The sequence below is a fragment of the Notolepis coatsorum genome, assembly GCF_963971535.1.
Source record: "Notolepis coatsorum genome assembly, chromosome: 16".
NCBI classification, from domain to species: Eukaryota; Metazoa; Chordata; class Actinopteri; order Aulopiformes; family Paralepididae; genus Notolepis; species Notolepis coatsorum.
The window spans coordinates 76,612,362-76,637,065 of record NC_140180.1 but is presented as its reverse complement, the minus strand read 5'-3'; the positions used below and the strand labels follow the sequence as shown (position 1 = coordinate 76,637,065).

Here is a 24,704-nt window from a genome sequence, read left to right as displayed (position 1 = left end):
GAACCATAATAATAAAAATTATGATGATAATCATACACTTATTTTATATCATTGGAAAGCCCTAGTTGTTAGCTTCAAAATGGTACCAAATATGAGGTACTTTGAAATACCCAGTAACTAATAATCTATCACAAACCAATGCAAGTTCAAGTTCAAACTGATTTCCTAAATGGACCACAACTCCGTTACATAGGAATTAACAATGCTGTTGGAAAGTTTACCAATTCGAGATTCGTCCATCCATGTGCGGTTGCTTCTTCTGAAGAAATATCCCATTCTTACTAAATCTGTGACAAGGTCAGTGTTCATTCATATGTTTAGCTTGAAAATACATTGCAGGCAGCTGATAATATTAACGTTTAGCTTGTCTGGGTTGAGAGGAGTGGCACAATATTGCAAGAATCCTGTTTGGTAGCTTTTTTTGGCCACAGTACAGTACAGCCAAGTCAAATGCAAGAAACTGATACATGTGTGTCAGCTAATTTAGATTGTTCAATGTAGCTTATATTCTATTATATTAACATACCATGTATTGATTTTACATGATGTTATATTAATTGAAAAACGTTGTTTGCTAGCTTCAAAGTTGAGCATGGCCTCTATGTACACAGACCTTTGTTTGGCATGAACCTAGTTTGACCTTCTATCTGATTTTAGCCAATCAGTATCTTCCTTAGGAGCCTCCCCCCCATGTATCTATAATGACTATTTTTAGATAGTTCTAATATTTCTGATACTGTCTGTGCTCTATCAGTATTATGTATAATGAAACTCGCCTAACTATCCTGCCATAATACATGTTTATGTCCTTTGCATTTTCAGTGGCATCCTGTCAGCTTTGGGAAATCTGCTATCTCAGATCTTGGAGGCGAGAAAAAGGGCCAAAGATGGAATTCCATTGAAGGAGATTGATGCAGCTGGAGCTACTCGCTATGCTGTTTATGGGTGAGCGACACGTGCTATACCTAAATAATAACTATATTATTTAGGGATATTATCTCCATACCTTCTAAACACTGGATTCACACTACAAGAACGCTGTAGCCCTCCTTCTTGTTCAAGTTAATATCTCCATACCTGTACCTGGGGCTAAATAAATCCACCATAGCCCGTCTACAACTCCCCCAAAACGCTGCCGCTAGACTGCTCACAGGTACCCGGAAGAGAGCTCACATCACCCCTGTACTTGCCTCCCTCCACTGGCTCCCGGTGCGCTTTTGAATAGACTTCAAGGTCCTTTTATTGGTTTACAAGCCCTTAATGGTAAGGCCCCTGCTTACCTAGCAGACCTCCTCACCCCCTATACCAACGCCAGGGCCCTCAGATCGGCTGATAAGGGTCTCCTAACCACCCGTAGGTCTAACTTCAAGTCTAGGGGGGGACGTGCTTTTGCGGTCGCAGCCCCTGACCTCTGGAACAGCATCCCCATGTCCATTAAATCTGCCCCCTCCATCGAGTCTTTTAAATCAAAACTCAAAACCCACCTATATCGCCTGGCCTTCCCTGACTCACTTTGACTCTTGCCGTACTTGTTGACGTGTTGTTCTGTTTTTCCTTTGTCTATCCGTTGATTTTATTTTTCAGTATATTTTATACTTTTCTTTGTACTTAGCTTAGCTATGTGAAGCACTTTGGTTGACAAGCGTCATGTTTAAACGTGCTATATAAATAAATTTGATTGATTGATACCTGTCTGAGTATACCTGCATATAATCCTTCTACACCTGCATATAACCCATAACTCTGTGTGATAGCATGTACAATAATGCTGTATACACCTGCACATAATCCTTTTGCATATCCTGTACATACTATATCTATGTCTGTACATATGTCTTACCTAGTTATGCTGCAGGCCAGTATGACTACTACCATACTGTCTTTATAGCTGCATCACTGTACATATTAATACTACAACTCTGTAGTGTACATACATCTGATTAACACTACACTCAGTAGTACTCATTTATATAGTATATACCCAGTTTAATCACCTGTACATTGTATGTTACTATTGCACTTTACTGTTACATTTGCATCTGGTTGGATGCCAAACTTATTTTCATTGTACTGTACTTGTGCTGTATAATCACAATACATTGAATCTAATCTAATCTAATCTAATCTAATCTAATCTAATCTAATCTAATCTAATCTAATCTAAAGCGCCTCAGCACCAAATCACAGGAATTGATGGGGAAACTCTTTGCAGATTAGCTTGTGTAACATGTAAGAAGTGTAACGTGTAGGATTGTTGGTAAACTGTCTTTGATAAGTAGTTAGGCTCATAAACAAACAAAAATTGCAGATTTTCTTTGCACAATCTCACACATATCCCATAACAGTTTGTAATACATTTGGTTTGCAAGATATTGGGAGTTCATTAGTTTGAAATTCTCCTGTGATGTCATGTGAGGATGTTACATCCTTGGAGTTGATGATGTTAGTAAAATGGAGGTTATTTTTGGTAGGTTGTTGTATACAGTACTAGTACAGTTAAAGTCCAGACTGGAAAAAATTATATTAGGATGTATTATAGGAGCTGAAAGATGTAGGAGATGTATAAATGGCTGCTTTTTTGGTAAATGGCTGCTTTTTTATATAGCGCTTTTATCCAAAGCGCTTTACAATTTGTTACTCACATTTTACCCATTCACTCACACATTCACACACCGACGGCGGAGGCAACCATGCAAGGTGCCAACCTGCTCATCGGGAGAAATTAGGGGTTAAGTGTCTTGCTCAAGGACACATCGACACGATGCCCGGGAGGAGCGGGAATCGAACTGGGAACCTCCGGATTGCCAGACGACTGCTCTACCTCCTGAGCCACTGTCGTATAAAGAGCCCTCTAATTCTGATTTACAATTAGACAGAAATGTGGTGTAATGTAAAATTGTGTCAGTCAATACGAGTAACTACATAGTGTATCCCAATATAATGAACTAGCCATGCATTTGTATCTTCATTTGGAAGTGACCACTCCCTGACACGCTACTACTGCTAATTCAAGTTTTTATACTAACTGGTAGGGATGCACTGATTGCACCTTTTCAATGCAAATACTAGGGACTAAACTTGATGTATTGGCTGATGCCAAGAAATTAAACGATACAATCCAGTCACTTCCTTGTAATGAACATTACAGATTTAGTCCATTTGTTTGTAGTCACAGGACATAGATTGAAAAATAAGCTCTTAACACAATTTTATATGAATAAATGCAGCAAATCAAGTTGCTTTGATTTCTGAGTTACACATGGCTCTTTGTATCATATTTGAGCATAGGAGAAATTCTCCCATCACAGTCGTGTATCAGTGCCTCTACTAGTTGAGAGGGGGCGAAATAAGTTGATATTTTAAAACCATGCAATTAGCTGTTGTGCTCTCTTCTGCTTGTTTCAGGTTGTTTGTTACTGGACCAGTGAGCCATTACTTCTACCATCTCATGGAAGTGTTAATGTCTAGCACAGATCCTTACTGTATAGTCAAACGTCTGCTGTTGGATCGTCTCATCTTCGCCCCAGGCTTTCTGCTCATATTCTACTTTGTCATGAACATTCTAGAGGTGGGTTGTCCAGAACACGCATGGCCCTTGTTAGGTCAAACAAAGGATGCTATGCAAAGAATAAAATTGCCATAAAATGTTTCATGCATTCTAATCTATTCTCAGGGTAAAGGTTGGCTAGAATTGCAAAGCAAATTGAGAAGTTTGTTTGTTTGTTTGTTTGTTTGTTTGTTTGTTTATTTACACATATAAAAACAGTTACATATATAATACAATATAGTCCACAAGGGATGTGTAGGAGAATTGCCTAAAAACCCTCAAGGGGCTTGCATGTGGCATTCACCAGGAAGCAAAATTACATTATATCTAGATAAATATAAAATATAAAATAAAATCCCCCCCCCCCCTGAACAAACAAACACACACAAGCAGGCCTACATAGACACCGAAGTAGGCACCCCATGCCATACGATTTCTGGTATAGAGAAAACAATCAATGACAGTAAGAATATATAATAAAACGAAAATACAATAACAAAATACATCAAGCCATCAGACTACAGTTTGTAAAGGAAGTCCATATGGGAAATATTGGTGATCTAGGAGATGAGATTTCAGTGCTCTTTTGAATTTCAGAAAAGAAAATTCCAAAATATGTGGAGGCAAAGAGTTCCACAACTTTGACCCTCGGTAGAGCAGACAAAACTGAGATTGGGAAGTGCGGGAAAAGGGTGGTCTAAGCAAACAGGAACTACGTGTGGGGTAATTATGAATTTGGTGATTGTGGGCAAACATGTCATGAAAAAAAGGGGGAAGGGCTCTGTTTAAAGAACTATGCACAAATAAACCAGTCTGAAGATGATTCACTTGATAAACACTGAGGATACCTAACTTATGGAATAGAGGCTGAGAAGAATGACTTCGATGTACACAGCTGATTATTTTTAGAGCTCGTTTCTGCAGACGGTATATGGGCTCAAGTTTGGTCTGATGCGTACTACCCAGTGGCGGACTGGCCATCGGGACGTTCGGGACGAATCCCGATGGGCCGGGACCAAAGTGGGCTGGTCCAAAAAAAAAAAATTAAAAAAAAAAATTATACTTTTTTTTTTTTTTTTTTTTTTTTTTTTTAACTTTTTAACTTTTTTTTTTTTTGGCCAGTGTGTGGGCCAGTGTGTGGGCCACTAATGTGGGCCGATGTGTGGGCCAGTGTGTGGGCCAGTGTGTGGGCCAGTGTGTGAGTCGGTGTGTGGGCCACTAATGTGGGCCAGTGTGTGGGCCGGTGTGTGGGCCAGTGTGTGAGTCGGTGTGTGGGCCACTAATGTGGGCCAGTGTGTGGGCCAGTATGTGGGCCGGTGTGTGGGCCGGTGTGTGGGCCAGTATGTGGGCCAGTCTGTGGGCCGGTGTGTGGGCCAGTGTGTGAGTCGGTGTGTGGGCCACTAATGTGGGCCAGTGTGTGGGCCGGTGTGTGGGCCAGTGTGTGGGCCACTAATGTGGGCCGGTGTGTGGGCCGGTGTAGTGTGTGGGCCGGTGTAGTGTGTGGGCCAGTGTGTGGGCCATATGTGGGCCGGTGTGTGGGCCATTATGTGGGCCGGTGTGTGGGCCAGTGTGTGGGCCGGCAATAAAACAATAAACAAGTTGCATAAACTAAATCAGATTAAAAATGATCACAGTTCTGGTTTGCCTTAAGATGCAGTTTAAGATGGGTCTTGAACATGGAGTATGTAGGGCACTCTCTAATCACAACTGGCAGGCTATTCCAGTAGTTACCACTTTTAACAGAGAACACAGTTTTTGCAATGGTATACCGAAAAGGCACCTTACAGTCCCCTCTACTGATGGCCCTGGTGGTAATGCCAGTGTCTGCTTTCTGTTGGATGAACTCATTCAATGGGGGAGGGGCAAGTCCATGCAGAACCTTGTACATGAAGCAAGTATATTTGAAAACTTGGAAATTCTCGAAACTTAGCATGTTATGTTTTTCTAAAACATTACAGTGATGAAATGAAATTGGTTTCCTATCAAATACTTTTATGGCTTTTTTGTAGAGTAATTATATTGGTGTAAGAGTAGTGACATATGAAAGAGACCAGTTGATAAAACAGTAGGCCTACTCGATGTGTGATAAAATCATTGAATGCAGAAACATCCTTGAACAGGGCCTGATCTGCCTGAAGTTTTCGATGTTAAACTTGACTGTTTGTCACTTTATTCACATGACTTTTTGAAGGTCAATGTAGAGTCCAATGTGACCCCAAGATACTTGAATTAATGTACAATGTCCAGCTCCGCCTCTCCCAGAAACACATTAGAGTGAGTGACCTCTACTGGTGACTTTGTGAACATCATACACACTGTTTTCTTGGTGTTAAGTGAAAGACATGCTTTTGTTAGCCAGTCTTGAATGAGACATGAGACATCAGTGAATGAGATTCACGTTTCCTCCCAACCGCGAGTAGGCCTAGAAGCGCAGAAATGGAGAATGCAAAAAAAAGAAAGGGTGGAGCTGAAAAAGCTAGAATTAAAAAACTAAAATTGCTAGTAAAAGATGCAGAACAATGTTCTAAAATTACAGACATGTTTACCCGCTGCTGCTGCTAATGATGATGAAGTTCAAGTGGAAGGAACCAACAGTAACATGACAGGTGCATGCAGTAGCCTAGTGCATATTCTACTGTTGGTGTCTGCCGGTTCATGAGGGCTAGCTAGCCTATACTAGCTCTTGCAGTGATTTCAGTCATTCTATTACAAGACAATGTGCTTTCCGTATTCCTGATTCCTTACAGCACGTGGACGTAAATAGTTGTGACTCATGACGTTTTTTCTCGGACTAAAAGTTTAGTTAGCAATGTTAGGACTAGTGCCCACCACAGCATCAGAAGCTAAAGTGCTAACCTAGAGAGCCAATCAGAACCTAGGACGGGCTGCAAATTAATCGGCTACTAATATTATAATAGTAAATACTAAAATAAAATACTATTATGTTCCCTTCCAAATTTTCATGTTGATATAATATTGGTAATCTAATTGATTGAATTGATTAGTTGCCATTTTACATGCTTAAATAAGATGTACCTTAGAATTCCCAACTGTTAGCCATGTTCTCGATCTGTATATGATTAGTCTCATCTACATGTTTGTAAATAACCACAGCTAACTAGCTTAAGCTAACAACTAGGTCAACTACTACCCTGTAGTTAAACATATGTGATTGCATATAACAGCTAACTGCTACAGCTAAGTTGGTAGTTAGCCTATTCCATTAATGTTGAATCTATTTATGAAGGTTGTTGATGGTGGTTGGCGCTGATTAGCAGACATGATTCCGTCAGTCTGCCACAGGGCAGCTGTGTTTGCTGATGCTGCTCACAACCACCAGTAGTGTATGACTGTGTGAATGCTTGATGGTTTCTGTGAAGCGCTTTGTGGAACAATGCTGATATACAGTTAAGAATGAGTAATTCGCTTTTGGTTTTTAAGAAAAATTTGTAAAGCTATTTTTGAAAACTACAGGGGTGAATAATACTGTTTTCTTTTGCTATTTTCTTTTAGAATACTGTTTTGGAGTCTTAATTTTTTTAATTTTTGTTTTTTTTTATCCACTTTTTCTCCCATTTTCTACATTTTCTCCCATCCCAATTTCGTATCATCCAATTCAACCCTCCCCTGTCACGAACGCTGTTTCTTGCCTCCCACAAGCCGGCTGCAATGTGGACTAAGTCATACATAGCACAAGTCCCCTCCGGTACTTGAGGTAACAGCAGTCGCATCTTTTCACCTGCGCAGCTCGATCTCTCAGTGGCGAGGAGTAACGCGTGGGAGGCTCACGCTGCCCCCGACACTTCCTGATTCTACTGCGCAGGCACACCAACCGACCTGTAGGAGTCGCTGTCCACAACGCCCAATCCCCACCCATCAGTTTCCCACCCCCTAATACGGCCAATGTGTATTAGTATGAACGACCAGCTAAACTGAAAGCAATGTGGAGCGCTGGGCTCGAACAGGCGAGCCCAGCGTCTCCAGTATTTGTGGCGAGCGCCTTGCCCACTACGCCACGTAGCCGCCAATTTTTTAAATTTTTGTTAAGAATATAGGACAGGCATATATAAGCATTATGCTTCAGTCTGTACCTTTTCAGTCACTGTAAAATCAAATATTGTTAAATGATGGGGTATATTGTATTGTGTGAGATGATGACTGAATAAACTACTACTACTACTACTACTACTACTACTATTTTGGGTGTTTTCAAAAGGCTGAAAAACGCTGTATGAATTCAAGCCATTATTATTGATTGCTGATGTTCTTCTTATGCAGTTGACTCTGAGGAAAGAGAGAGAGAGAGAGAGAGAGAGAGAGAGAGAGAGAGAGAGAGAGAGAGAGAGAGAGAGAGAGAGAGAAAACAGGCTCTTGGAATGGGTGTCTGGGAGGAAGTGGGGGGTCTTTCAATGTTGATTAAACGGCAAGCAACTAATGTCATGAGTGCCAAATTAAAGGACAATAAATCCAATCTAACTGAAATTGTGTAGCACAGACCTTTCTATTAGGGATGCTCGATATTGGCTTTTTTACCGATACCGATATACCGATATTGTCCAACTCTTAATTTCCGATACCGATATCAACCGATATCAACCGATACCGATATATGCAGGGTTTCCCGCCCCAAGAAATGGAATAATTTCAGGTAATTAACATTACATATCTCTTGTTGTGGAATTAACACAACATTATGCATACTTTTGACAATAAATAAAATCAGAATTGGTTCTTACTTGCTTGCCTGGGTAAATAAAGGTTATAGAAATGTAAATAAAATATTATTTCTTTAAAACCGATACAGATATTTTTCGATATCACATTTTAATGCCGATATCGGCCGATAATATTGGTAGGCCGATAATATCGGACATCCCTACTTTCTATGGATCAAAACCTCAATATTATTATGGTGTAGTTAATACTTCATGTATCCTTAATCCCTAGGCTAATGAGGCACTAAGATGTTAGTAAAAAAAAAACATATGCCAATGACGGGAAGTAACGGTATATGTATGTGTGTGTCTGTGTGTGTGTGTGTGTGCACTGTGCATGAGTGCACATCTAGGGGCGGTGTGTAGATTTGGTCTCCCTGATGTTGACTCCTCTGGACAAGTGTTTCATAACGCCCGTTGTGTGGGCCGGTTTCGGGGCCGGTGCGTGGGCCGGTGCGTGGGCCGGTGTGTGGGCTGGTGCGTCTGAATGTCCCGGGCTGAATTTGTGTCCCAGTCCGCCACTGGTACTACCCCAAACTAAATTACAGTAATTGATATATGGGTAAACCATAGAGTAATATAACATTGTGGCAACCTCGGTGCTCAGCAAGTGACGTGTTTTTCCAAGAATACCAATACTCTTGGCCATTTTTGTAGTTATGGCTGTGATATGAGGTTTCCATGATAGGGATTCATCAAGCAGAACACCAAGGAATCGTGTAAAACACACCCTAGCTATGGGGATGTCATTGATCACTACTTTAGATGAAGAGTTAAAAATCACAGATTTGAGACCCAAAAAAATGAAATTCGTTTTTTTAATGTTTAGTGATAATTTGTTGCATTTAAACCAAATTGATAGTTTGTTAAGTTCTTCATTTATGACCCTAATGATGGTATCAGGATCTTTATGTGAATAGAATACACACGTGTCATCTGCAAATAAAATTTTCGACAGCCTGTCTGAGACGTTAGGGAGGTCATTGATATATAACAAAAATAACAAAGGCCCAATAATTGAACATTGGGGCAGACCGCAAAGTAAAGGAAGAAAAGGAGAATTTATCCCATTATAGGATACAGACTGACGTCTATCTTTAAGGTAACTGGTGAACCATAGCAGTGAATTGTTTTTTATTCCAAGATGTGAGAGCTTCTGCAGGAGGATATTGTGATTGACTGTATCAAATGCCTTTGATAAGTCTAAAAAAATACCTATAGTGTTTTCCTTTCTGTCTTTAGCTTTGTATATTTCATTAATTAGATGTGTTATTGCCATATATGTTGCATGTTTCTTTCTGAACCCGTACTGGTGAGTGTAAATAATATTGTGCTTATTAAGATGTTCAATTAATCTTTTATAGACAAGCTTTTCAAGTATTTTTGACAAGGTAGGAAGGATGGATATAGGTCTGTAATGGTTGAAGACGGCTGGGTCATCATCTTTATAAATAGGGATGATCTTAGCTATTTTAAGTTCCAGTGGGACGATTCCCTTCTCCAGTGATGTATTAAAAATATGACATAATGGCTTCACAATGGATTCTTGAATGGATATCAGTAATCTGCCTCCAATACCATCATAACCCGGAGAAGAGTCCCCCAGGTTGATCAAGATCTCCCGAACCTCATCCTCTGTAACCGGCAAGAAGTTAAAACTGTCATTGATTGGAGGATTCATAAACTGAAGGGGACTATGGTTACTAAATGGAATCTTTGCAGCCAGTGTTGGACCAACTTCTGAGAAAAAGTTATTAAAGTTATTGGCAATTAATTGCGGGTCAGTGATAATAACCCCATCAACCTTAAATTCATTAGGCAACTGATTACGTTTATTTTTTTTGTTGAGGATAGAGTTAATTGTTCTCCATACGAGAGTCATGTTATTTTTGTTTTTAGATAATTCCATATTGTAGTAATGCTTTTTAGCTCCTCTGATAATGTGGTTTAATTTATTTCTATAGTTCCTAAATTGAGCAAGATAAAATGGAGTGGGATTGAGAAGATATTTTTTATACAATCTACGTTTAGTATTTAGGGATTTGATAATAGCAGGGGTTATCCATGGTTTGATCAGTTTATGATGAGGCTTGGGAGATGCCTGTACAAGGGGAAAACATAGGTCATAGGCCTGGGAGATACGTTCAGAAAACAAAGTAAAAGACTTTTGTGCATCAACAGAGTGGAGGATATCTGTCCATGGATACTCGCCGACCACTAGTCCAAACCTGGTCAAACTAGCTTCATTAAAGCGTCTCTTATATTTAGGATATAGCATAGTTGGAGACATTTCATGTTCCCTATATAATATGAGAAAGATTGGACAATGATCAGCAATATCCATGCACAGAACTCCTGATTTCATGCTCTTATCCAACTACAACTCCCTTCCAGTTCGTCAATATCAACTTTGTGCCAGTCGAGGTAAGTCCCACTGACACACACCACTGTTCTCCTCAAAGGGCAAGTCATTTTAAAAGTAACTGACCGTTGCCTCTTCCTGTCTCTTCTATTTTTACTTACAGTTCAGAGTGCTGTTTGCCAACATGGTTGCCATGTTTTGGTATGCTTACCTTGCATCTGTGAGGAAATGAAAGATGATTTCCTTCCCGATTGATGAATTGCACCACAGCAGCTGGTGTATGGCTGTGAACACCAGAGCACTGAGTTTGTACAACCAGACCAGTTAATTTTGTTTGTTGTGCTGCACCATAGCGGTCATACAATAACTACTGTAATTAAGTCCTAACAAATGGTTTAAGTTTAACTCACTCAAATGTAACATTATGTGATCTAACACTGTTGCTGTTGATGTATTGAAAAAAGGAAAAGGGGAACACACTGTTGGAGGTGCTGAGCACAATAAAAACACAATAGTATGAAAGAAAGTTGTTGTACTCGTAACTCAATGCAAAGATAATCTATTAAAGCCAACATTTCTGTTGTGTTGAAACATTGGCTTTAATCAATTATATTTGCATCGAGACTACGATTATGCAACACGTTTCTTTCAGAATATTGATGATATATTGACCACATTTCAGTGTGATCATAATGAATGAATGTAATATTGTATAGTATGATGTGATTTTTTTTCTTAAACTATAGTAACTATGAACCTATAATTAATTATATCATGTCTGTCTCCTTTGAGTTTTGATTGTCAGATCAAGACAGAGAACTGTCAGACGACATTTACTTTTGTACTTCTGCTTTTGACTCCCGTTAACACCACTATACCATGTTGCCTTTTTATGTAGCTGCCAAAAACATGGTGTACCACAGTACAAGTTTTATAAATACTTTATTACTTGATTACAATCACTGTAGCAAAGGGGTATATACTAAGCATTGCTTTATAAAACAACTTCAACATAAACATGAACGTTTTACTCGGAACAAGTGTGCTTTAGCTAATAAATCAATAGGCAAAACGTGTGGAAAAGAACTAAATGCCTAAAATGTTAAATACAATGGAATGATTGACACTAAGGTCTCAGCCTCTCAGGGGTGTGGTCTCTCAGCCTCCTCTCAGTCGGAGAGTCAGGAAAATGGTGCTTCCAGCTTTCACGTTGTAGTACTCCAGTGTGTTGGCGTCTTCCATCTGCCTGCTCTCGTGAAGCAGCCTCTGTTGGTCCACAGGCACCTTCTCCTTGTTTTTAACCTTGGACTTGAACTGGCCGACAGTCTCGCCAGGGCTGATGTCGTATGTTTTCGTTTGGCCCTTCTCGTTCTTCAGGAACACTTGGATTGGAGTGGGTTTAGTTACCAGCAACCACACTTCAGACCCAGATTGCAGTCCGTAAGAGCTCAAAGATCTTGAATCATCATTGAGGCTGATCTTCTGGCCATTGCCATATGACAGTCTCTGACTCACAGTGGGCACTTTAAAGTGCCCGCTGATGAGGGTTTTCAATGAGCTTACTGTTGTGTCTGGCTGCACACTCAGGGAGGCACACGCTCCATCAAGCATAGTGATTTTTATATCCATACCTGTAAAATTATTAAGAGTAACATTTTAAAATATATATCTACTCAATTCAACAGTCAACAGATCCTCTGTTATGTGCTAGCAGTGAGTACAAGTTTGTTTTATTTGTCACATATAATGTGCATTGCAGTGAAATGCTTGATTCTGTATGAGCCCCCTGAGAGAGTGCTTCATACACTAAAAAGAATAAAGCCCAAACACTATACAAAATATACAATATACAACCTAAAGTACAAAATGCAAACTTTTCAAAATGCAAAAATGCTATCATAGGCTCATAGCAGCCACTGTCTGTAGCTGTTTAAGGTGCACTCTCGGTAGAGCCATGTCGTGACTCGTGGTAATAAATATATACTTTATAAAGTAAAGTATTCCCTCCGTCTGGACAGTCAACACTAATTAATTGGAAATTAAAAGGCTTACCTTTTTTGTTTGTTCTTTAGATTTACAAACGGTGTTTTTTATATCTCCCTCTCTCTCTGAAGAGTAACGTACTGGAAACGACCACAAGTCCTCGCTCTGTACTGAAGCTACAGCTGATCAGTGTTTATATAGAACATCAGCCCGGACAGCCCGCCCCCCTAAGTTTCGTTTTCCGTCCGTCGCTTAGTTTCGTTTTCTGTTCTCGAATCATGACTGGACATGTCTGGGAAAAACTAGAAACTAGTCTAGGAAACAAAACTAAAATGAACTGATTGTGTACTTACAAAACGAACTAAAGTAAAATAGCAATTTGGTCAAATGTGTCAACACAAGCAAGCATTGCTGCATTAGTTTAATTGTGATTGAGATGTCTACATTGTAGTATTTTTCACTGATATATTGTAGTATATTTATTATTTTCTGTGTGCTTGGCACCTGATAATGCCATATTTCCCACTGCTATCTTAATTATTTAAGTGTCCGAGAAAGGTACAGATAATAAAGGAGTTGCCAGCACCACCTTTGTTAAATTTTAATTTAATTATAAGTTAAAAACATCCCTAAAAGAAAACCAAATGTTCTAGTTGCAACCAGTTTTAGCCAAAGGCCTCAGCACCTGATTGTCAACCGGAGAAACTATATTTGAAACTGTAAGGTATTCCATCCTAATTGTGAAATAATCTTCACTCATAAATCATCAAATAATCCAGCCTTCACCCAAATTGTCTCAAATATCTGACTATATACAATATCCAAATTGTCATAGTTATCATAATCAATAATGAAAGGTTGAACATCTTTCAATGGTTTTATTCCAAGAAGTGAATCAAAATATGTTACAGACAGGTATACAATACGTTGAAATGTGGTCATTTCATTGGGCAGACATTCTAGATTCTGCCCGGAGCAGAAAGTAACAAGTGACTTTTATGTCGTCCATTAGCCAACCGAAATGCATTTTCAGAAATAGGATCAGAGAAACAAGACTGACACAAGACCAAATAAAGAAGGTATTGGTCAGCTAGGTATAGGATTGGATTACAACTGAGCTCAACATTATTAGAACACAACAGGTGCCTGTTAGGTCCACAGGAATGTATGGCATTCCTGCATAGGCACACATAGTCATATATTAAATTCACATAGAATTTGTTTTAACACAGTATATAAGTACATTGTAGGCACTGCACTGTTTAAGTCATTTACAATATGGAATTATAGATGGATATAGATTATAGATATGGTAGATTATATATACTGTAGATACTTTTATGGATAGTCTTATATTAGCATACAACTTGCAATATTCTAACAAAACCTAACTCTCATTGGTGAATTAACACTTTAATCGCCGGGGTTAAATTCATAATTTACCATCCCTCGCCAGCCCTATTTAACATGGAGAAGTTCCCCTTCTTTGCAGGGCTATAACTTTTTAAATTCTATTGCTAAATTGCCATTTTTATGGCCCATTCAATGTCCTATATGTATTGTTCAGGGTGTAGCAACGTTAAACTTTTTCATTCACATATTCATACTAAAATATGGTCTAAAGTATGTTTTTATCGTTTTCTGCAGCTTTCTTCAGAACGTGATTTATAGCCCTAAATGCATTATATTGATGATCAAATACAGTTTGGTAGGAATCTGTGCGAGATAAAAAATCTCAACTGGATGTGCTTCTAGAAGTTTCTACGTATCATCTGATGATGACCGGATGGGCGGGGGATATGGAAGCAAATGAGTGCCATAAGTATTTGAATTTAAGCAAATGAGTGCCATAAGTATTTGAATTTAATCAGACACCGCATTTATAGCATTGAAAATAATTACTTTGAAAACATGTATAATAACTTTGAAAACATGTATCTGAATTTTTTTCAGACACCGCATTTATAGTTCCAGACACCGCATTTATAGTTTCAGACACCGAATTTATAGCATTGCAAATAAATACTTTGAAAATCATGTATCTGAATTTTTTTGCTCAGAGTTTACCAAAAATGCAGTGTTAATAAAAAAATTCGAATGCATAATAAAATTCAATGTAAAAATGCAGTGTTCATTAAAAAATTCGATGCATAATTGCGGTGTATATAATTCGATGTCAAAAATTGCGGTGTGTGGATTTCGACGTAAAAAACCCAACATCCGGGTTACCCAGACAGGATAAAGCAATCGAGCTGGATGTGATCGAACTGACTTCTGGCCTATCACTGCACGGCTTTGTCAGTCATGTGATCACAACAACCCAGGAAGCCGGGCTCCGATAATAGTCAGTTACTTCTGTGTTCCGTGTTGCAATAAACGTTCAACGATGTCAACAAAACGGTATCTTATTACCGCTTTCCTCCCGACGACAAAGAGAAGAGAAGGTGGCTGAAGCCTGAAGTTGATACAGTAAGTTTGATCTCAATGATAAACAATAATTAACAGGTAGGCTAACGGCAGGCACCACTACGAATTGAAAATGGGGGACCCTGATGTAAACAAGACGAAAGTCTTTCTCTGGTCTGCATCCCCTTAACAATTGTGTGTATTGAGCCGTACTGTATTGTACCCATTCTGCAATCTGTTAAATAAAGTTTTCAATCATTCATTCAGGCTAGGCTAACATTAGGTACTACTACTAGTTAGGTAACGTTATAGAATCCAAATCGAAAATCAAGAATCCAAATCAAAAGTCTTATATAAGGTTATGAGATGAACATGTATGTTATGTAGGTTATGAAATGAATATGTATGTAATATGTAATAAAAACGCAGCTCAACGCATACATTTGATCTAGAACCCCGTTTGTTGTCCCCTAACTGTTATACGAAGATGGCCGGCGGTCTCGTGACAACCAGAATACAAAACATTACCTGTTGTTATTGTTAAGTCGCTATCTTGTGATAGTAACATGGTCGTGGTGTGAATTACCTCTAAATTAAAGTATTTTTGGATGACACAACACAGTAATAAGAAGGATGGCAAGTGTATGATGGCATGCATGTACAATAATGCTGTGTATACCCTAATTATATTTATTCTTAATGTACTGTATATATATCCACATGTGTTTGTACATATAACTGCATATAAACCTTTTACATATCTGTAGATACTACTATATCTATATCTGTACATATCCCTTACCTACTCTTACTAGTTACGCCGCTGGCCAGTATGACTACCATAGTGTCTTTATACCTGCTGTATCAATGTACATAATAATACTACAACTCTGTACATACATATGATCTGATTAGCATTATTACTCAGTAGTACTGATTTATATATTTTAAACAATATAATGAATTAAGGTTTTGTTTTATTTGTCACATAAGGTACATGTACATTACAGTGAAACACTTGGTTCTGTATGAGCCTCCTGAGATTGTGCTTCATAGACGTTTTTCTAGAAGTTAGACATCTCTTTGATCCAATGACCTTGTAGTAGACAGAAATCTATTTGTTTGTTTCTTCATATCACAGTTTACAATTTATTTTCTTTTTGCAGGCATGACTTCACCCCAACATCCCCTGAGTGGAACATGGAAAGAGTGTTGACCTTGATGTTTATCGTTGTCTTTCAACCATATTGTTTGTTACTGTTTAATAAATTGTTTGTTACTGTTGATGTTTAATAAATGTTTATCGTCGTCTTTCAACACCCTGCCTCAGACTCCTATCCATGGTAACTCCCAGCTATTACTAAAGTTGATTTTAAGACGTGACTCGGGGGCGTTCCAAGGGTGCGTTCCAGCAGAGGTGTTCATTGACTCCAGTGTTTATTATGTATTTTCACAGCAGAAAAACACTCAAGTTATTCCTTTCTTCCGTTCAGAATCAGCCAGCCTGTTGTATATTGAACAGCCCAGTATATGTATTAGGGATGCACAGTATGGACGTTTTTTCAGCCGATAACGGATCACTACCTGCTGCTCATGGCGAATACTGATAACTTCATAACCTGTAGTTTATACACAACTGAGGGTCTACAGATCTAAAGGACAACAACCAATCAGAGCACTTGTCTGCCATAAAAACATAATACATCTGTAAAATAACAAGGGAACAAAGGTGAATTGTGTCACATTTATTTTAAACGTGTTTTATGTTTACTCTGGTGTTTAAATTTCTGTGAATATAGTTTGTATTATGTACTGTTTACATTTTGTACAATCGTCGTTTCTGTAAATGAGGGAAACCTCAGAGGCTTACGATTTTAAATAAAGGTTGAAATGAAAAAATGTGGTTACAGAAAAAGACCTAACCTCTCTTTCTCAGTCATCAGATAGAACATGCTCACAACATTGAACAGCAGCAATGTAGATCTCACAGACTGGGATGCAGCTCGTAGGTCAACAGCTTCTCTTAAAGCAGCCATTAGTCCATCAGTCAGTGGGCTCTCTGTGTTTGGGACAATGACACTAGAGTGGCCATCAGGAGCAAATCCACTGTTCTCCCACTCAATCTGAGGAATATCCACACCCTAAAAACAACAGAAATAGAAAGCCTTATTTGTGGTATTAATTATCTTGATAGACAGCAGCAGTAAGGTGGGCACTTATGGCTTTTGAAATCTGTATGCTCCTACTCATTTATCTTTCTGTTTTCACATACTGTAACTCATTTTCTAGGACTATAAGCCCTAAACCACTGCCCATGTTGTTTAGCAAATGTTCATGGCTCTTATTCTGACCTACACTTTTGTAATTCACTCAGCATATGAATTGTTCCCACATGTAAGAAATTACATTTTCTCATCAGGAAACCTTTCTTATGCATTTGACACATCCCAACTTTTGCCATAAAGTATAACTATGCTATAGTTCAAATATTTTCACCTATTTACCTTGCTGTCAGATAGCCCTTTCTGGTGGGGAACAGGCTTTATAGCCACCTACAGTATGCTCTCTTAAAAGGGTGCTCTGGGATGAAAATACAGGGGAAGTTCAATGGAGTCTGGTAGGTGTTTGCAAGAGCATGGATAGCGGTTTCAGTTTTTGAGTGGCTGAGGGATCAATACTATTGAAAGCATTGAAGTTGTAAAAATTGGACAAAGTTACCTCCATGTTATCAGAAACTGGAATTGGGTGATGGATTCGTCCCAGCTCCCACAGCTGATTTAGGGTCATATGGCCTTCTGTTCTTATAGGATGATTTGCCCAGCCACTGCGGAATGTGTCCAGGTCATCGTTGCCGTGGCACTGGCAGGAACACATAATGGCAACAGAAGAGGTGTGTAGCATTGCCAATGTTGAGGAACCCCTCTTCTTCAAGGTAGTGTAGGCATCATAGTAGATGACTAACAGCTGTCCACATGTCTCGCCATAGCCTCTCTATCCTGGAAAATTGCGAGTTTACCAGAACATTTTAAAGGACAGGGAATGGCAATATTTGCATTTGTGGCAGATTTGACATGGAATTATTATGTATGTATAATAAACAACTGATCATGTAAGATCTCAGCAGTTTCTTTTGTTGAGAAAAGGTTTCCAGCAACAACAAATGCACAGATGGATTTTATTTTAAATGCAATCCAATGATCTGATGTTCATTGTGTGTATTTCTTTATCTACCCTTTCATGAGTCATTATTGTCAGTCCAAAACAAGAGATTATGTTTTTGTAACATGTTTCTAAAACATTATCTCGTGTTATTTACATACTAAGACAATAGGTGTGACATACAAATGTAATTCGACACACACTGCCCAGCAAAAACTGTACATTTTTATTTTTGCAGCAAGGAAGAGATTGTTTAATTTGCATGATGAAGAGGTCACAGTTAAGTACCCTTTGACTGACATCAACTCCCACCGTAGAGAGGAATTTTACCTCACACTATTGCAAATAACAGTACTGCTTCTAGAAGGTATATGTGTAGCAAACAGTACAGTTCTGGCATGGCAGCAGTGAGATGGTGTCTTTCAACTAGCAATCTCTGATCTTTTGGGCTTACCGTTGGTTGTGAACACTCTTGCCAGATATAAAGCTGCCCCTTCCAGTGCCACGGACTGTAAACATGAGACGTGGAACGTCCACATTTTCCACCCCCTGATCAGCTCGTACCCTAAAATATACCAACAATTACAACAAAGACCACATTAAGTGTTGGTTTCAATGGCCCCCCACTGCCTCAGGAAATATTTACCTAAGAGGGAAACCAAACTTCTTGACAGATTCTTGGAAGAAGGCCAGATAAATAAATTATATTTTCATCAGTCTACAGCATTGGTATTGTGTAGTGTTTGGTGAATTTATTGTATTATTGTATATATTATATTGTATATAAGCTAGTTGAAAGACACCATCTCACTGCTGCCATGCCAGAACTGTACTGTTTGCTACACATATACCTTCTAGAAGCAGTACTGTTATTTGCAATAGTGTGAGGTAAAATTCCTCTCTACGGTGGGAGTTGATGTCAGTCAAAGGGTACTTAACTGTGACCTCTTCATCATGCAAATTAAACAATCTCTTCCTTGCTGCAAAAATAAAAATGTACATTTTTTGCTGGGCAGTGTGTGTCGAATTACATTTGTATGTCACACCTATTGTCTTAGTATGTAAATAACACGAGATAATGTTTTAGAAACATGTTACAAAAACATAATCTCTTGTTTTGGACTGACAATAATGACTCATGAAAGGGTAGATAAAGAAATACACACATTGAACATCAGATCATTGGATTGTATTTTAAATAAAATCCATCTGTGCATTTGTTGTTGATGGAAACCTTTTCTCAACAAAAGAAACTGCTGAGATCTTACATGATCAGTTGTTTATTATACATACATAATAATTCCATGTCAAATCTGCCACAAATGCAAATATTGCCATTCCCTGTCCTTTAACTTTAAAATGTTCTGGTAAACTCGCAATTTTCCAGGATAGAGAGGCTATGGAGAGACATGTGGACAGCTGTTACAGTCATCTACTATGATGCTCTACAGTATACACTACCTTGAAGAAGAGGGGTTCCTCAACATTGGCAATGCTACACACCTCTTCTGTTGCCATTATGTGTTCCTGCCACGGCTTCACGATGACCTGGACACATTCCGCAGTGGCTGGGCAAATCATCCTATAAGAACAGAAGGCCATATGACCCCAAATCAGCTGTGGGAGCTGGGACGAAGCTGGGACGAAAGCCTGTTCCCCACCAGAAAGGGCTATCTGACAGCAAGGTAAATAGGTGAAAATATTTGAACTATAGCATAGTTATACTGTATGGCAAAAGTTGGGATGTGTCAAATGCATAAGAAAGGTTTCCTGATGAGAAAATGTAATTTCTCTTACATGTGGGAACAATTCATATGCTGAGTGAATTACAAAAGTGTAGGTCAGAATAAGAGCCATGAACATTTGCTAAACAACATGGGCAGTGGTTTAGGGCTTATAGTCCTAGAAAATGAGTTACAGTATGTGAAAACAGAAAGATAAATGAGTAGGAGCATACAGATTTCAAAAGCCATAAGTGCCCACCTTACTGCTGCTGTCTATCAAGATAATTAATACCACAAATAAGGCTTTCTATTTCTGTTGTTTTTAGGGTGTGGATATTCCTCAGATTGAGTGGGAGAACAGTGGATTTGCTCCTGATGGCCACTCTAGTGTCATTGTCCCAAACACAGAGAGCCCACTGACTGATGGACTAATGGCTGCTTTAAGAGAAGCTGTTGACCTACGAGCTGCATCCCAGTCTGTGAGATCTACATTGCTGCTGTTCAATGTTGTGAGCATGTTCTATCTGATGACTGAGAAAGAGAGGTTAGGTCTTTTTCTGTAACCACATTTTTTCATTTCAACCTTTATTTAAAATCGTAAGCCTCTGAGGTTTCCCTCATTTACAGAAACGACGATTGTACAAAATGTAAACAGTACATAATACAAACTATATTCACAGAAATTTAAACACCAGAGTAAACATAAAACACGTTTAAAATAAATGTGACACAATTCACCTTTGTTCCCTTGTTATTTTACAGATGTATTATGTTTTTATGGCAGACAAGTGCTCTGATTGGTTGTTGTCCTTTAGATCTGTAGACCCTCAGTTGTGTATAAACTACAGGTTATGAAGTTATCAGTATTCGCCATGAGCAGCAGGTAGTGATCCGTTATCGGCTGAAAAAACGTCCATACTGTGCATCCCTAATACATATACTGGGCTGTTCAATATACAACAGGCTGGCTGATTCTGAACGGAAGAAAGGAATAACTTGAGTGTTTTTCTGCTGTGAAAATACATAATAAACACTGGAGTCAATGAACACCTCTGCTGGAACGCACCCTTGGAACGCCCCCGAGTCACGTCTTGAAATCAACTTTAGTAATAGCTGGGAGTTACCATGGATAGGAGTCTGAGGCAGGGTGTTGAAAGACGACGATAAACATTTATTAAACATCAACAGTAACAAACAATTTATTAAACAGTAACAAACAATATGGTTGAAAGACAACGATAAACATCAAGGTCAACACTCTTTCCATGTTCCACTCAGGGGATGTTGGGGTGAAGTCATGCCTGCAAAAAGAAAATAAATTGTAAACTGTGATATGAAGAAACAAACAAATAGATTTCTGTCTACTACAAGGTCATTGGATCAAAGAGATGTCTAACTTCTAGAAAAACGTCTATGAAGCACAATCTCAGGAGGCTCATACAGAACCAAGTGTTTCACTGTAATGTACATGTACCTTATGTGACAAATAAAACAAAACCTTAATTCATTATATTGTTTAAAATATATAAATCAGTACTACTGAGTAATAATGCTAATCAGATCATATGTATGTACAGAGTTGTAGTATTATTATGTACATTGATACAGCAGGTATAAAGACACTATGGTAGTCATACTGGCCAGCGGCGTAACTAGTAAGAGTAGGTAAGGGATATGTACAGATATAGATATAGTAGTATCTACAGATATGTAAAAGGTTTATATGCAGTTATATGTACAAACACATGTGGATATATATACAGTACATTAAGAATAAATATAATTAGGGTATACACAGCATTATTGTACATGCATGCCATCATACACTTGCCATCCTTCTTATTACTGTGTTGTGTCATCCAAAAATACTTTAATTTAGAGGTAATTCACACCACGACCATGTTACTATCACAAGATAGCGACTTAACAATAACAACAGGTAATGTTTTGTATTCTGGTTGTCACGAGACCGCCGGCCATCTTCGTATAACAGTTAGGGGACAACAAACGGGGTTCTAGATCAAATGTATGCGTTGAGCTGCGTTTTTATTACATATTACATACATATTCATTTCATAACCTACATAACATACATGTTCATCTCATAACCTTATATAAGACTTTTGATTTGGATTCTTGATTTTCGATTTGGATTCTATAACGTTACCTAACTAGTAGTAGTACCTAATGTTAGCCTAGCCTGAATGAATGATTGAAAACTTTATTTAACAGATTGCAGAATGGGTACAATACAGTACGGCTCAATACACACAATTGTTAAGGGGATGCAGACCAGAGAAAGACTTTCGTCTTGTTTACATCAGGGTCCCCCATTTTCAATTCGTAGTGGTGCCTGCCGTTAGCCTACCTGTTAATTATTGTTTATCATTGAGATCAAACTTACTGTATCAACTTCAGGCTTCAGCCACCTTCTCTTCTCTTTGTCGTCGGGAGGAAAGCGGTAATAAGATACCGTTTTGTTGACATCGTTGAACGTTTATTGCAACACGGAACACAGAAGTAACTGACTATTATCGGAGCCCGGCTTCCTGGGTTGTTGTGATCACATGACTGACAAAGCCGTGCAGTGATAGGCCAGAAGTCAGTTCGATCACATCCAGCTCGATTGCTTTATCCTGTCTGGGTAACCCGGATGTTGGGTTTTTTACGTCGAAATCCACACACCGCAATTTTTGACATCGAATTATATACACCGCAATTATGCATCGAATTTTTTAATGAACACTGCATTTTTACATTGAATTTTATTATGCATTCGAATTTTTTTATTAACACTGCATTTTTGGTAAACTCTGAGCAAAAAAATTCAGATACATGATTTTCAAAGTATTTATTTGCAATGCTATAAATTCGGTGTCTGAAACTATAAATGCGGTGTCTGGAACTATAAATGCGGTGTCTGAAAAAATTCAGATACATGTTTTCAAAGTTATTATACATGTTTTCAAAGTAATTATTTTCAATGCTATAAATGCGGTGTCTGATTAAATTCAAATACTTATGGCACTCATTTGCTTCCATAGGGGGATCGTTTATAATTCCGTGGGCAGCGTTAGATGATTCATCCAGAGTGGGTCATATGTTCATCATAGCAGTTTATATCGAACACGTTAGAATATAATGCTGAATCTTACCGTGGCTTCCTCGCGCCGCTGGCAGATGAGCGTGGAACAGAATTATTTCTATTATGGGATGTAGAAATGCCCGATCCATTTCCAGGTTGTATAATAGTATATACGTCCAAATCATGTTGTTTTTTCGAGTTATTTGCACCGATCGATGTTCACTGTATCAAGACGGAGTCTCTCTAACGATAGCGAGTGGCCGGACCACATATGGATGAGCACTACCGGTTCAAAGGTTAATTTCCAGTTGGCAATCTGCCGATTGGCCACCAGATAGCGCTCTTGAACCGCTAGAGAGTTGAGAGGAGATCAGCAGTGTGTCTCAGGGCTCCGGAAAGGAAATATGATTTCGATGACAGATTTTTGAAATATTGACATCAAAGACGAGTTACGGCGTCTTCGGCAGAATGAGCATGGCTAGGAAAGACGAGTTCCGGCGTTTTCGCCGATTAAAGTGTTAATGCTGAATATCCTGCTCAGTGACATACAGTACAGTACAGCTTCTAGGCACACTGAGGCGATATACAGTCTGATGGCTGTTGGTATGAAGGACTTCCTGTGTCGTTTGGCGGAGCATGTTACGATGTAGCGCCTTACATTAGGCATCTCAAAGCGCTTTACATACATGGCATTATAGCATACAGACAAACACAGTACATGGACTTTCACAATGACGACATAGTGGGGATAATAGAGAGAGGGAGACAACTTAGAGACAAGACAGAGAGAGCATTTTAAAATAAATAATCATACTAAAATATAGGTGTGTAACAGATGTGAAAATGTAAGTGATGCAGGGGTTGGGGGGTCGGAAGTGAGGGTATGCAAGATTGAGCAGGTGGGTTTTGAGGTGGGACTTAAATGTGTTATGGTTTGAAACCGACCCCAACAGCACGGCACAGACAGGTAGTTCAGAGTTAGCCAAAAACTAGGGCGTATTTATTTACAAAATAGGAATGAGTGAAACACAACAAAAGCACAAGGGGAGAAATGTTCTTGGCAGAGTTGTCTGCGGCTCTGCAGCTCGTCTTCTGAGCAGAGATGGCACCGTGGCGTTGCGCCTCTGCCTCTGCTGCTCTGCAGCTACTTGTCGATCCACTCGGGAAAACAGAGAGAGAGATAATGTCAAGAGACGAGCGAACGGGATAACAGGCAGTCCAGTATTGATTAGCTGAGTCAGTAACAACGACAAGCGGCTCCTCTTCAGTGTTAACAAAACACACAAAAAACAGAAAGGTCCCGAGTCCCGGAATTTGTGAGAAAAACAGAGTATCCAAAAAAAGGTACGTTCCAAAACTCACCAAGGCGCAATTGCGCAAAGCGGTCTACGAGGCAGAGATCCAAAGGATGGCAGAGCAAGCAACAGCGGCGACTTCCAACAGACGTCCTGGAGAGAAAAAGACGAGGTACAACACGGGGGGAACAAGCAGCAGCCAGTGGAAATCCAAAACGACCCGACAATGAACGTTAGGAAACCCAGAGTATATGAAGGGCTCCAGCGAGCTGATTAGAACTCACTTCAGGTGCGTGACGGTAATTGGTACCTTGAAGACCTTGAAGCATGCAGCGGCAACGGACCAATCCTCACAAAATGTTTCTTTAGCCAAGACTTAATTGATTTTTTTTTTGATATTTAAAGTTTTTTATTTTTCTCAAACAAGA

The 24,704-nt window shown here is 39.0% G+C and overlaps 1 protein-coding gene across 1 annotated transcript; it reads left to right on the top strand.

Annotated features, from left to right (window-relative positions):
- Positions 1 to 202: 202 nt before the first annotated feature.
- On the top strand, positions 203 to 10,856 carry LOC311243023 (peroxisomal membrane protein 2-like; the record flags this gene model as incomplete). The annotated part of the gene is made up of 5 exons (XM_084332094.1): positions 203 to 297; positions 823 to 945; positions 3,406 to 3,568; positions 10,597 to 10,686; positions 10,788 to 10,856. The coding sequence occupies 5 exons, from the start codon at positions 203 to 205 to the stop codon at positions 10,854 to 10,856; spliced, it is 540 nt and encodes a 179-aa protein (XP_084188220.1).
- Between the last annotated feature and the right edge of the window lie 13,848 nt (positions 10,857 to 24,704).